We start from the raw sequence: 13,847 nt of genomic DNA, 5'->3' as shown, positions 1-13,847 counted from the left end.
TATTGCTCCGTGATATGCGGTGGTCATTCCCTGACCTTTCCGCATCCCCGTATTTGGTGGTGACGGGCTCGAACCCCGGATCTAATCAAGAAGCGTGTGCTACGCACTGCTGCTCCTTCCCACCTGGCCACGGAGGCGCCGCCCCAAAGAGTATGATACAGATACTCCCAACTTGGGTGCAATGGTAGACTCAGGATCTTAGCAGTGTAGTGGAGCAGTAGTGTTTTTCTACACAGATGTAATGGGGGATCATGCACTTCAATATACAGACATTGGATCGGAGAAGTCCTGAAAGCTCCCAGCTCAGTTCTCAGGGCACTGTGATGGATCATATTTAGCCGTTTTAAAGTAGTGCTCCTGGCAGAGTCATACACTGGACAACCATAATCTAGCCATAAACAGATTAAACTTCTATAAAGATGCAGCAAAGTATACCGATCAGGCTCCCCATGACATAGATGAGACCAACCGAAGTATATTCAAATGCTTTATACAAGAATTTCTCAAATAAGTGATGTGTACTAGGAAATTTAGTTTGCGGTCTAACAGGTTAAAGGAACCACTAGGTGGCAGTGATTACAGCGTGCTAAAGTGAGATTTACTCAAAGATGTAACTACCATCAGGGAAAAAGGGAGGGGTTTTTGCTTTCGTAAAGGCGACTACAGTGGTCTGAGACAGTTTTAAATTCTATACAGTGGGACAAACTGATGATGTTACCAACAGCAAATTCAAAATGGGAAGCATTCAAAGAATTTATCTTGGAAGCTACTAGGCTTTATATACCAACTAGGAAATATTGTTCAAGGTTTAGGCCTAAATGGATGTCAGAGGAACTAATGAGACATATGGAAGAGAAGAAAAATGCATGGAATACATATAAATTAATGGGTGATATGGAAGCCTATGATAGATATAAGCTGGTCTGTAATCAAGTCACAAAGGAGATTAGGCAGGCAAAGGCAGATTATGAGAAATCCTTGGCAAAGGATGCAAAGAAAAACAACAAAGAGTTCTTTACCTATGTAAAACCTAGAAGGAAAGGGATGAATTAGATTGGTCCACTGGATATTGATGGTTCAACTGTTGATGATCCTGCTCAGGTGGCTAACAAACTAAATGAGTATTTTGAATCTACATTCACTCATGAGGAGTTATTCAGGGAGGGGAATGCCAGAGGTGAGTTAAACTCTGGCAGTGAGCTAGATGATTTTGTAATAATTGAGAGGAAAGTGGAGGAGAAATTGTTGAAGATAAACATAAAAAAAGGCACCCAGGGGTGGATGGGACTATCAGTTATATTAAAGGAGGCAGCAAAGGAAGTAAGTAAACCCTTAGCCATAATTATGAGAGCTTCTTTGAGAGCTTACCCACGGACTGGAGATGTGCAAATTTTACCCCAATTCACAAAGGAGGATCAAAGGGTGACAAGTAATTATAGACCTGTTAGTTTCACTTCTGTTCCAAGAAAATTAATGGAGGCACTGGTTAAAGAAGCACTGCAGGATCATCTACACAAGACTTCAGTTATAGCTCTTATACAGCATGGTTTTGTTAAGGGAAAGTCTTGCCTGACCAATCTCATTGGATACTATGATGTGGCCACAAAGGAACTGGATGGTTTGATATCATATATTTGGATCTTAAAAAGGCTTTTCATACTGTTGCACATGGAAGACTGCTGAACAAATTGAAGCAGTGTGGCACTGGAGGCATATTGCTGTTATAGATAAAGGGATGGTTGAGGGGGAGAAGACAGAGTGGTAATCAATGGACATTGCTTATTGTGGACTAATGTTATTAGTGGAGTCCCTCAGGGTTCAGTGTTGGGTCCATTGTTGTTTTCTGTATTTATAAATGATATTGATGATGGTATATATATCAAGCTTAATATCCAAGTTTGCAGACGATACGAAGGTTGGCAGGGTTGTTAAAGACACTAATAACAGTATGCTTCTGCAACAGGATGTAGAAAAGTTGAGCAGATGGACTGAGAGGTGGCAAATTAAGTTTAACATTGTCAAATGTAAAGTACTACATATGGGAAGCAGTAACCCCAGAGTGACTTATCAACTCTGTGGTACTACACTGACAGTGGTAGAGAACGAAAAGGACCTGGGGGTAATTGTGCAGGCAGGTATGGAGTTTTCTGAGCAGTGCAGACGGTCTGCAAGAGTAGCTCAAAGTGTCTTGTCAAGAAGGATGTAGAGCTGTTGGAACGAATATAGAGAAGGGCAACAAGATTAGTGAATGGAACAAAGGTTGCTCTTACGAAGAAAGGCTTAAATTTTGCAAATCACAGTGTTCGGAGACTAGGCACCTGTGAGGTGATCTGATTGAGGTGTATAAAGCCTTGAATGGTTTGAGCATGCTCACTGCTGATGAGATTCTTCCTCTTGCTCAGAATAATCATCTGAGAGGGTATAAATTCAAAACGAGGAAAGACAGATGTAGGATAGATGTGCGGAAGTTTGCCTTTAGCCAGCGAGTAGTTGGTTGCTGGAACGACTTCCATCCTTTGTTGTGGAAGTTGATAGCCTTAATAAATTTAAGGCTGAGCTGGACAGGTATTTGGAACAAACGGAGGGGTGAAATGGGAGCGTTTTTTTTTATTATTTTTTTTAAAAATTTTTTTGGCTGATGCTGCATAAGCTTGCTTTCTTGCATCATATGCCTCTACTAATGCTAATAGTAGTGTAAGAAATTTAACAATATTAACAAGCAGGATTGGAGTATTGTTTATTTGCAGTTCAGGTTTGGGATGGAGAGGTCGTTTCTTGCAAAAGTGTGTGACAGTGCATTTCTTTTCTGATATTTGGTAGATATTCCATGAAGTCCAGGATTCTATTTTGGTTATGGAGCTGCCGCTTGATGGTATTCATAGTTTGAGACTGAGAGGAAATGGTAAGGTCATCTGCATACATATACATTTGAACGGATTTTGGGATATTTCGTGTCATGCTGTTAACTCGGATTGAAAACAGTGATGGACTAAGTATTGATCCCTGTGGGACCCCTCTTCCTGAATGTGAGATGTAGAGTATGTTTTTATACCAGGCCTGAAAAGAACGCAATTGCAGGAAATTTTGAATTATTTCCGGCAAATGGCCCCTAAGTCCCAGATGGTAAAGATCCATAATAATACCATGACGCCATATAGTATCAAATGCCTTTTCAAGATCTAAACTGACCATGACTAGATGTTGTTTCATGACAAAGGCATTGCGGATATGAGACTCGGCTTTAATGAGAACATCTAGGATTGATCTATTTTTTCGAAAGCCATACTGATGATCTTGGAAGGAGATTCTCTGGCTCCAGGATGTAAGTGAGCCTCATCATCATCAGCCATTTTCATTCCACTGCAGGATGAAGGCCTCTCCAGCAACTTTCCAGTTCCTTCTGTTTTGAGCACTGGCCATCCATTTACTACTCAAAAACTCATGAATTTCATCTATCCATCTCCACCTTTGTCTTCCAGGTTTTCTTCTAGCCCCTCTTGGGTACCATTCTGTTATTTTCTTAGTCCATCTGTCATCATGTCTTCGAGCTATGTGTCCTGCCCAAGACCATTTTAGTTCTTTAGTTTTGATAAGAATGTCCTTTACTTGAGTTTGCTGCCTAATCCATGTGTTTCTCTTCTTATCTAACAGTCTGATTCCCAATATAATTCATTCCATTCTTCGCTGTGTAGTTCTTAGCTTCTCTTCCATTCTTTTGGCGAGTGCCCAAGTTTCACTTCCATAAGTCATGGTGGGGAGTATACATTGATTCATTATTTTACGTTTCAGACAAACTGGGATATTGCTCTTCAGTATGTGGCTATATTTCCTGAATGCTATCCATCCAAAATTTATTCTTCTCTTGACTTCCAGCCATTTATCATTATTACAGCTAATAACTTGTCCCAGATAAGTATATGACTCCACCTTTTCAATTACTGCTCCTTCAATCATTATTTCCCTTTCTGTGGCATACTTGTTCATCATTACTTTTGTTTTAGCCATATTCATCTTTAGTCCAAAATCCTTACTAACTGTGCATAACTGATTAAGATTTTCCTCTAATTCTTTGGGATCGTGGCTTATGACCACAATGTCATCTGCAAATCGTAAATGCTTTAGGTACTCTCCGTTCACATTGACTCCTTTCTGCGACCAGTCTAATCTTCTGAAAGCTTCCTCAAGGGCAGCAGTAAACAGCTTCGGAGATATTGTGTCTCCTTGTCGAACTCCTTTCTCGATTTTAAATTTGCTACTGTCTTTGTCTAGTCTAATAAAGGATGTAGCACTCTCATATATTTTCTTCAAAATCATAATATATGGAGTATCTATGCCTTGTCTTTCCAGTGCCCGAAACGTTGCCTTATGCCGTATGTAGTCAAATGCCTTTTCATAATCCACAAATGCCAGGCATAATGGTGTTTTATATTCATTTGCTTTCTCCATTAACTGTGATATTACGTGAAGGTGATCCATAGTTGAGAATCCTGTCCTAAAGCCAGCTTGCTCTTTCGGCTGATTCTCATCAAGTATTCTTTCTAATCTGTTAGTAATGACCCTTGTGAACAACTTGTAGATATGGGATAACAAGCTAATTGGTCTATAATTTCCAATTTCTGATTTATCTCCTTTCTTATGCAGCAAAACTATGATTGCATTATTCCACTGCTTAGGCATCACACCTTTTCTAATGCACTTTGTGAAGAGCCTTGCCAGTTTTTGTGTTATGTCTCTTCCTCCCAATTTTAACAACTCTACAGTAACTTCATCTTCCCCCAGGGCTTTCCGATTCTTCATTTTCTTCAATGCATGTTCTACCTCATCAGGAAGAATATCGGGTATGTCGTATGTGTTGCTACTTTGCAATCCATCTTCCCCACTGCTGGTATCATTCCCTCGCTCCTTGTATAATTCTCTATTGTAGTCTTCTGCTATTTGAATTATGCCTTCTCTGCTGTTTATAAGTACACCATCGCTATTCTTCAGTTTCAGTATCATTTGTCTTTCTGTATTACTGCTCATGGCTGCTGATTTAAATCCTTTGTTTTCCCTTAATGCTTGTTCTACTTTTCTTGTGTTAAATCTTCTTATGTCCTCTCTGAGTCTCTTTCTAATGGCTTTGCATAACTCAGTATACTCAATTTTCTCCCTGTCAGTGTTTTTCTTGCTCTTCATTTGTCATCTTTGGTTCATCATGACAAGTGTTTCTTGACTAATTTTTTCTTCTTTGGATTTCTGTTTCCCTATAGGTTGTTGTTGTTTTGGGTTTTAGGAACATTAGCAACTAAGGCCATATTGCTCCGGGAATAAGCGGTGGTCATTCCCTGACCTTTCCGCATCCTCCGTATTTGGTGGTGATGGGCTCGAACCCCGAGTCTAATCAAGAAGCGGTGCTACGCACTGCTGCTCCTTCCCACCTGGCTACGGAGGCGCCACTTCCCTATAGGTTTCTTGGGCTTTATCACTTTCAGAAAGTTGTAATATTCCTCGTCGATATCTTGGTCCTGAGCAGTCTGCAGAAGCTCAAACTTGTTCTTAAGTTCCAGTACATACTGCTTTTTCTCCTCCTCTGTTATTTCAAAGACCTTTGTATTATTTACTCGAGTCAGTTTTTTCCTTTCCTTTCCTACATCTATATCAAGTGTACATCTTACCATTCTGTGATCACTTCCAACATTTACCTTATTCAGGACGGTAACATCATTCACAATATATCTTCTGTTAGTGAGGATGAAGTCGATTTCATTAGTTGTTAATCCATTTGGACTCTTCCATATCCACTTTCTGTTCACCCTTTTCTTGAAAAAAGTGTTCATTTCATTACTGACAGTCCTTGAGATTCTGCAAATTCCACAAGTCTTTCACCTCTTATTTCTTTCACCAATTCCAAAATTTCCTATAGTTCCTCTTTCTGCGCTGTTTTGCCTTTTTCCAACCTTAGCATTGAAGTCCCCCATAATAATAATGTAGTGGGTTTTCTGCTCATCTAAAAGACTCTCAATTTCAGTGTACATTTCTTCAACCTCTTCATCATCATGGCTCGATGTTGGTGCATAAATCATTATAATCTTTAGCTTGTACCTCTTAGAAATCTTGAGTATTAGTCTTGACACCCTTGGTGATGTACTTTTGAATTCCAAAATGTTGATTTTTAAATCTTTATGGACCAGAAACCCAACTCCACCTTCACTCCTTTCACTGTTTCCATTGGTGTACAGCAGATTTCCACTTGATAGACTTATAAGTGACTCATTTCTTCTTGTTTCAGCCAAACCGATGATATTCCAATTCACATTTTCTAATTCCTTTTCCAGCTCTAATATCCTGTCTTCACCGATGAGTGATCGTACATTATAACAGGCCAAGTTCAATTTCCGTGCATGGCAGCCTGGTCGTACCCAGAGATTCTTAGCACCCTCTGCTTCCACTCTGATCCTCTCGCTGCCGTAAGAGGGAGAGTGAAAGCTGCTGGGGACTGAGGGCCATTTGTATTGTTGTGCTCTCATTGCTGGAGGGTTTGGTCTTTTCCTCTTCACGCTGACCAGGCGTCTTGAAGAGAACCACTCTACACGTTCGTTGCCACCTAAGTGACGTAACAGGGCTTACCATCGAGGTGTGCATGATTGGATTTTAGGGAGGCAGGCCAACCGGACTTCTCCTAAATCTTCTGTAATAGAGAGATATTGGATCCATCAGTATTTTAGGCTGAGTGTCTGATAACACACAGGATACCTGTTCCCCTCTAAGCCCCAAGTGAGCCTAGTATGAACCATTCTTTCGAAAATTTTTCCCATTTAGCTCGTAAGAGATATTGGCCTGTAATTTTCAACACAGGAGGGATTTTTTTCTGGTTTTGGTAAGGCGATAATGAACTAATGGCGCCATGAAGAAGGATAGGCATTTTCAGAGACGATCCAATTATAAAAAATTAATAGGGTTCTCAAGTCTTCTCCAAGTAAATGCTTTAGCATAATGTAATGAACTCCATCTGGACCTGCAGCGCTACTGGAAGATCTGTTTAATGATTCTTGAAGTTCTATTAATGTAAACGGCTGGTTGTACAGGAATGAGTGGCACGTGAAGTTGATTTTATACCTTTCTGCACCTGCTTTGATGTTCTGGTAGGTGGACATATAGGTTGGCAGAAGCTGAGATTTTTGCAAATGATTCTGCTAATGCATTTGCAACTTCTTCAGGAGTAGAAATGTTTATCGGAGAGGGCAGCCGAGCAAATTTGCCATTTAATGCCTGTATTCTTTTCCAGATGACTTGTGTATCAGTGTCTTTGGTGATGGCTGAGGCAAAAGCAATCCATGAATCCCGTTTTGCTTTCTGCCTAACTTGTCTAGCTTTTGCTTTTAGTCTTTTAAAAGCAATTAGGTTACTAGTAGTGGGATACTTGCGGAAATCATTCCAAGCATGGTTTTTTCGCTGTTTGGCAATTAAATAATCTGTATTCCACCAGTGATTTCTGTGTTTTAAATATGGTGTGGATTTTGGAATGGAGGTCTTGGCTGCCATCAGAATCTGATTGGTTATGTAAGTGTTTACATCATCAATATGTTGTCTTTGAACATAAAATCTGTCTAAAAGTATTTGGGCAGAATAGCCACCCCAGTTTGCCTTTTTAAACTGCCAAGTGGATCAGAATTTGGGGCTACCCCTGCTTGTAGCGAGCAAATAATTGGAAAGTGATCATTGTTAAAGGGATTGGTTAATATCATTCAAATAAGCCTCTGGGGTTGGGCATATTATAATATAAATTTTTAGTAGTTGACACCAACCTTGCGTTGAAATAATGAAACAAAAACAAAATTAATAGTTTAATAAAATTAAACCGGTATTACTAATTTACAATAGGTATATAAAACAAAAAGAAGAAAATACCATAAAATACAATAAAATATACAGAATTAAAAGCGCTAAAATCTGAAGCTTTCAAAGGCTCTGCCTTCTTTCTCAACAGTACACTTTATTTTTGTAGTGCAATCTTAAATACCAGCAGGTTCATGGCACATGTCACGTGATTCAATAACATGTGCCATGTGCCGTGAACCTGCAGGTATTTAAGATTGCACTGCAAAAATAAAGTGTACTGTTGAGAAAGAAGGCAGAGCTTTGAAAGCTTCAGATTTTAGCGTTTTTAATTCTGTATATTTTATTGTATTTTATGGTACAAATCTCTTAAGTCATCAAAATCTTTTCTTCTTTTAGTTTTATATACCTATTGTAAATAGTAATTTATTGTAAATTAGTAATACCGGTTTAATTTTATTAAACCATTAATTTTGTTTTTGTTTCATTATTTCAACGCAAGGGTGTAAACTACTAAAAATTTATATTGGTTAATACTGACCATGTCATGATTGGAAATATGGATGGCAAACACATTGACAAGTCTATTGCGGAAGCAGATCTGGTTGCTAAGTAGATGTAGGTGGGAGATCCAGAATTTAATAAATTAAGATCATTATTATGCATGAATTCCTCCATCAATTTGCCTCTTCTATCCATTGCGGCACATTCCCACAATGGATGGTGTCCATTAAAGTCACCAAAGAGACAAATTGGAGTTGGGAGTTGCGCAATGAGGTTGTCGAGTTCTGAAAGCAGAAGTGGTGCAGAGGGCAGAATATAAATGGAAACAATGGTAAATGATGTACCAACTGCATTGCGAGCTGCCACAGCTTCTAGGGTAGTTCTCAATTGGATTGGCCTGGATGTTATATTAGTGTTAACAAGAATAGCAACTCCTCCACGTGCAGGTGATTCCGAGTTCCTATCTTGTCTGCAAATGGTATAACTTGAAAATTTTGGCAAAATTTGAGGTGACAAGAATGTTTCCTGCAAGCATACACCTATGGGATTGAACTGAGCTATTAAATCTCTTAAGTCATCAGAATGACTGATTAATCCTCTGCAATTCCATTGTATGATGTTATGCATTATTTAGGTTTACCTGAGGATGATTCATCTGACTTTTTTGTACGTGCAACATTTTTTCCAGTCCTTTTTTGAGAATGTGGGGCGTCCAATATCCATGGTGTCATCTGCATGGAGTTCTAGAATGGGCTCCTCATTATCTAGCAGCTCATCTATATCCATACTGTTGGTGGGAGATTCCATTTTTTTGAAGACTGATTCAGATTTTAATTGTTCTTTTTCAACTGGGACTGATGGGGTATGAGTAGGAATGCTGATTGGAGTATTTGTGGCTTCACTAGTTTTTTTTGGAGGATTATCTTTTTTTAGAGGTTGAAAGTGTAGATTTAAGCCAATTCGCTAGAGAGGCGGAACTGATACATCTGTTTGAGCTGCAGTAGAAACAAAGTTTCAAGTGCAAGTTGCATAAGAACGACCACTAGGCATGGTTGACATAACTTGTCTACATGCCTCAGGAAACATGACTTTATTTTCAATTTTGTATTTTTGAATTTTCTTTCCTGTTATCCATAGCTCACAAGTTTTGGAAAAGGCTGGATGGCTTCCTTTGCAGTTTGGACAAACAGGGGTTTTGACTGAGCAATCCGCTTGGATGTGATCTTTAGAGCCACAGATGGGACATATGGCTTCCCCTCGACTAGCCTGCTGGGAATGACCGTATTTCTGACATTTAAAGCAACGAACAGGATTCGGGATGCATGGTTGAATCAGACAGTTTAAATAACCAGCTTTAATAGAGGATGGCAAGTCTGGAGTGCTAAATGTCAGAATGATGGATCTTGTTGGAGTGAGATTTCCATCTTTTTTCGTCATGATCCGTTTTACATTTATTACTTTCTGATTGCTGAGTTCTTGGAGTAGTTCTTCTTCAGAGACTGTAATTAGGTCCCACTCGCTGATGACACCTTTTGATGAATTTAGTTTTGTGGGAAGTAATTGATACTGTCAATCCACCAAATGTTGTTTTTAACAGCCGCTCAGAATGTTTTGAATTGGCTGTTTCTATCAGAATGTCTCCGGATTGCAGTCTTTTAACCAATTTTGGTGATTCAGCAATAGACTCCAAGATTTTCTGAATTAAGAATGGAGATAACTTAACCACACGTTGAGCAGATAAGGAATGAATCGTCAGGAAGTTTGGAAAATTGTCATGACATTCTGCTTCTCTTTTTCAGTTTTTTAGGATGACTTGAGTCATGGTCAGTGTCAGAAGCTTCCGCTCTGCAGCTCAAAGGCTCTGAGTTTGAATAATGATTTTTATCCATGATGGCTCCCTTTGGCTCTGGGGGTTTGCCTTGACCACCTAGGTTATGAGCCCTGCCACGGGGAGGCAGGAGCAGTGTCGCTTGGTGGCCAAGCGTAGAGTTAGTAAGTTAGTACGACTAGCTAAACTAAAGAAAAAGGTACTTGCCTTCTTCTGGGCTCTCTTCTTAGTGCTTTTTAAGTAGAGCTACTCAACAGAAAATTTTAATACTATGAGAAAAAAAAACAAGGAAAACTCTGTAACTGGGAGTAAAAACGTTTTATAAACATGCAGAAATCACTTGGCCACGGAAACGCTTGGCACCCAGGGCCCGGAACTAGACAAAAATTTGGAGCGAGTGGGTGGGAGAAATTAGGTTTTTTTTTTTTTTTTTTTTTTTATTGTCTGATGCTATATAAGCTTGCATCATGTGCCCTTGCTAATGCTAACAAAAACAATTTAACTTTCCAGTTTATTGGGCTTTTCTGCTGCTGCAAGCAATTATAAATGGGTAGTAAACTTGATTTTATTGCATTTTGCGAAAATTTTATTGCAAATACGAAAATACCACATAGTTGGAACTATGTGGTTTTTTGCGTTATTATGGTGAAATCTTTTCCCTTTCACTGAATTCTTCAATCATATAAAAAACATAAATCAATTTTCAGAATCTTCATTCCTTTTTTTTTTAAGCTTCGTAAATTTGTTACTCCACGCAAATCATGTTAGTTGCAATTTGTGCATTCCGTTAAAAAATGCTTATGCATCTACTGAAATTTATAAAGAAAATAGAAGATTATCTTGGAAACAAACACCTCTTGACACATTTCTGAAGAAGATGACTCCTTGTGCAAAAAACCAATGAGTATGCATTTAGTCAATGAAGAAGAATAAACATTCTTTAAAATTTGTAAGTCATAAATAATTTCTTTATTATTATAATTTGCTTGATTTTACAGGCAATGTTTTAATTTCTTTGGATAAATCAATCATTGTTTAAACATAAACTAAGCTAACTAACTTCTTTGTTGAGAACGTAACCCCTATTTTTATCATTATGACTAGGGATTTAATTCCCACTTTACGAGTTTTCGCTTAATGAGAGCGCGTTAGGAATGAATTAACTCGTAAAATCGAGAACTTGTACTGAAATTACATTAATAATAAGAATAAAATAATCATAATACACAAAGAAGAGGTATCGAACTTACTTTCGCCTTCTGATTTCAGCTGATCTACAAAGGAATCCACATCTTTGTTTCTACTACCTAATTTCAGTGCATTACTAGAACCAATCGGTCGACTAAAAGAAAAGAAATATTTTCTAAACTAATTATACACATCAAATTAATTTTAAAGAAAACTTATAACAAATATTCCTTTTCAGACTTTTAAACATAACTATCAGGTTTAACATATACCGACAACATTTCATAATTTCACATTGATCTGGAATAATTTAAATTAATAGTTATAAATTATGTTAACATTTCAGAGCTTTATAGCTCTAACTCCTGAGCAACTATGAGGAGAGAGCAACAGACCTTGGCAGTACTGAAAGAAAAAACAATATATAAAAAACAATTTCTGTACCACTATGCTAGCATGATGTAAGTACTTAGTAATTAGAGTTGAATTTGAAAGTGTCTGCAATTCTGCCCAGACACGATAGGAGGGAGTATATGATGAGAGCCTTGTCGATCAATTCGGCACAGGAAAGATTGTGCAAGACTCAAGGGGTAGAATATTTTTCATCCTGGTCTGTGCTTGTTAATAGAAGAAACTGCTTCTACAGGGATGGGATACACTTAAATAGAAAGGGTGCAAAAATATTTCCTTTTTGCACCCATGGACTAGAGATGTGCAGAGGTACCCATGGACTAGAGATGTGCAGATGTAACCCCAATCCACAAAGGATGATCAAAGGGAGACAGGTAATTAGAGACCTGTTAGTTTAACTTCTGTTCCAGGGAAATTAATGGAGGCACTGGTTAAAGAAGCACTGGAGGATCATCTAGACAAGAATTCAGTTATAGATCGGACACAGCATGGTTTTGTTAGGGGGAAGTCTTGTTTGACCAATCTGATTGGCTACTATGCTGTGGTCACAAAGGAACTGGATGCAGGAAATAACTTTTATATCATATATTTGGATCTTAGCAAGGCTTTTGATACTGTTGCACATGGAAGACTGCTGCACAAATTGGAGCAGTATGGCATTGGAGGCAAATTGCTGCTATGGATAAAAGGATGCTTGATTTTTTTTTTTTTTTTATGTAATTTTTTTTGATTTTTATGTATTTTTTGGGGGTTATTTAAACCGCAAACACGATAGGTATTACAACCTATAGTACTTAGTACCGTGCTAGGGTTGGAGGTTTAGAAAATGAAAGAAGATATTTGTTGACATTGGACTTGAACTACTGTAGACTGTAATTTTCAGGAAATACGTATGAAGGAAGGTTGTTCCAGAAAACTGCAGTTGAATGAATAAATGAGATAAATGAAAAGTTGGTTCTGTGAGTTTGAAGTTCGACAGTAAATGGATGTTGGCTGGAGGCTGCATGTGAACGGACTGTTTTGAAAGAGAGAGTGGGAATTATAGAAGCCAATTCAGAAGTACAGTGCCCATGGAAGTATCTGTAGAAGAGGCATGCAGCAGAAACAGTACATCCATGAGACAGTGAGTGGAGAGACTCTGTTAGAGATGAATCATTAATTAACCTAACTGCCCTCTTCTGAATGGAATCAAGAATCTTGAGAGGTTTTGGGGGCACCACCCCAGATGTGGGAACAATATTCCATGCGAGGGCGGATTTGCGATTTATACGGAGTAAGAAGCTGTTTGGAAGAAAAGTAATGCCGAGAGTGAAAGAGAAAACCAAGTTTTTTAGATGCAGAGGAAGCAATATTTGTAATGTGCTTGTGCCAAGAGAGATTAGAAGTCAGGGTAATCCCCAAAAGAGACATATCATTTTCCTAGAAATCGGAGTGTCACTACAGATAAGCATAGGAGCAGAAGAATCCTTTTTGCAAGATATAAGACAAGACTGAGTTTTAGAAGGGTTGAAATCAACTAAGTTGTCTTTGACCCACTGGAGAATTACCTGATCCACTTTCCATTTTGAGAAACAAGTTTTTTCAAAATGGAAAGTGGAATGCAATGTGCTATCATCGGCAAAACTATGGATAGGATTTCCAGTCAATGGAAGAAGGTCATTAATATACAAGAGGAAAAGAGTGTGTGTGTGGGGGGGGGGAGAACTGAACCTTGGGGGGCACCGGCATTAGTGGAAAAGTTAGAAGAGAGAGCCATCTACCACCACCCTCAGTGAGCGATCAGAGAGAAAACTGGATAACCAATTACTAAAAACAGTTGGCCAACCATAAGATGGAAGCTTGTTTAGAAGGCCTTTATGCCAAACACGATTGAAAGCCTTTGAGTTGTCAAGAGCAACTACATGTGTTTCACCGAACCTTTCCATTGAATTAGTCCATAAATGGGTAACATAGGCCAGAATATCACCAGTGGATCAACACTGACGGAATCCATACTGGCGATCATTGATCAGATGGAAGGTTTCTAGGTAGTTTAAGAGTTGGAGGTTAATTGATTTCTCCATTACTTTAGAAAGAGTAGAAGTAATTGCAATGGGATGAT

General features: G+C 38.5%; 1 protein-coding gene across 2 annotated transcripts in view; it reads right to left on the bottom strand.

Moving 5' to 3' along the window:
• deltaCOP (coatomer subunit delta) overlaps nt 1-13,847 on the bottom strand; it is a 198,456-nt gene that overhangs the window by 107,301 nt on the left and 77,308 nt on the right. For both annotated transcript variants that reach the window (XM_090381569.1, XM_090381568.1), the window contains exon 7: nt 11,398-11,489. In XM_090381569.1, coding sequence (XP_090237695.1) covers nt 11,398-11,489 — 92 coding nt within the window. The remainder of the gene's footprint in view (nt 1-11,397; nt 11,490-13,847) is intronic.

Source organism: Mastigoproctus giganteus, chromosome 9 (genome assembly GCF_048544385.1).
Source record: "Mastigoproctus giganteus isolate SK-2022 chromosome 9, ASM4854438v1, whole genome shotgun sequence".
NCBI lineage: Eukaryota > Metazoa > Arthropoda > Arachnida > Uropygi > Thelyphonidae > Mastigoproctus > Mastigoproctus giganteus.
Note: the sequence above shows the minus strand (reverse complement) of the source record. Positions and strands in the feature narration are given on the sequence as shown.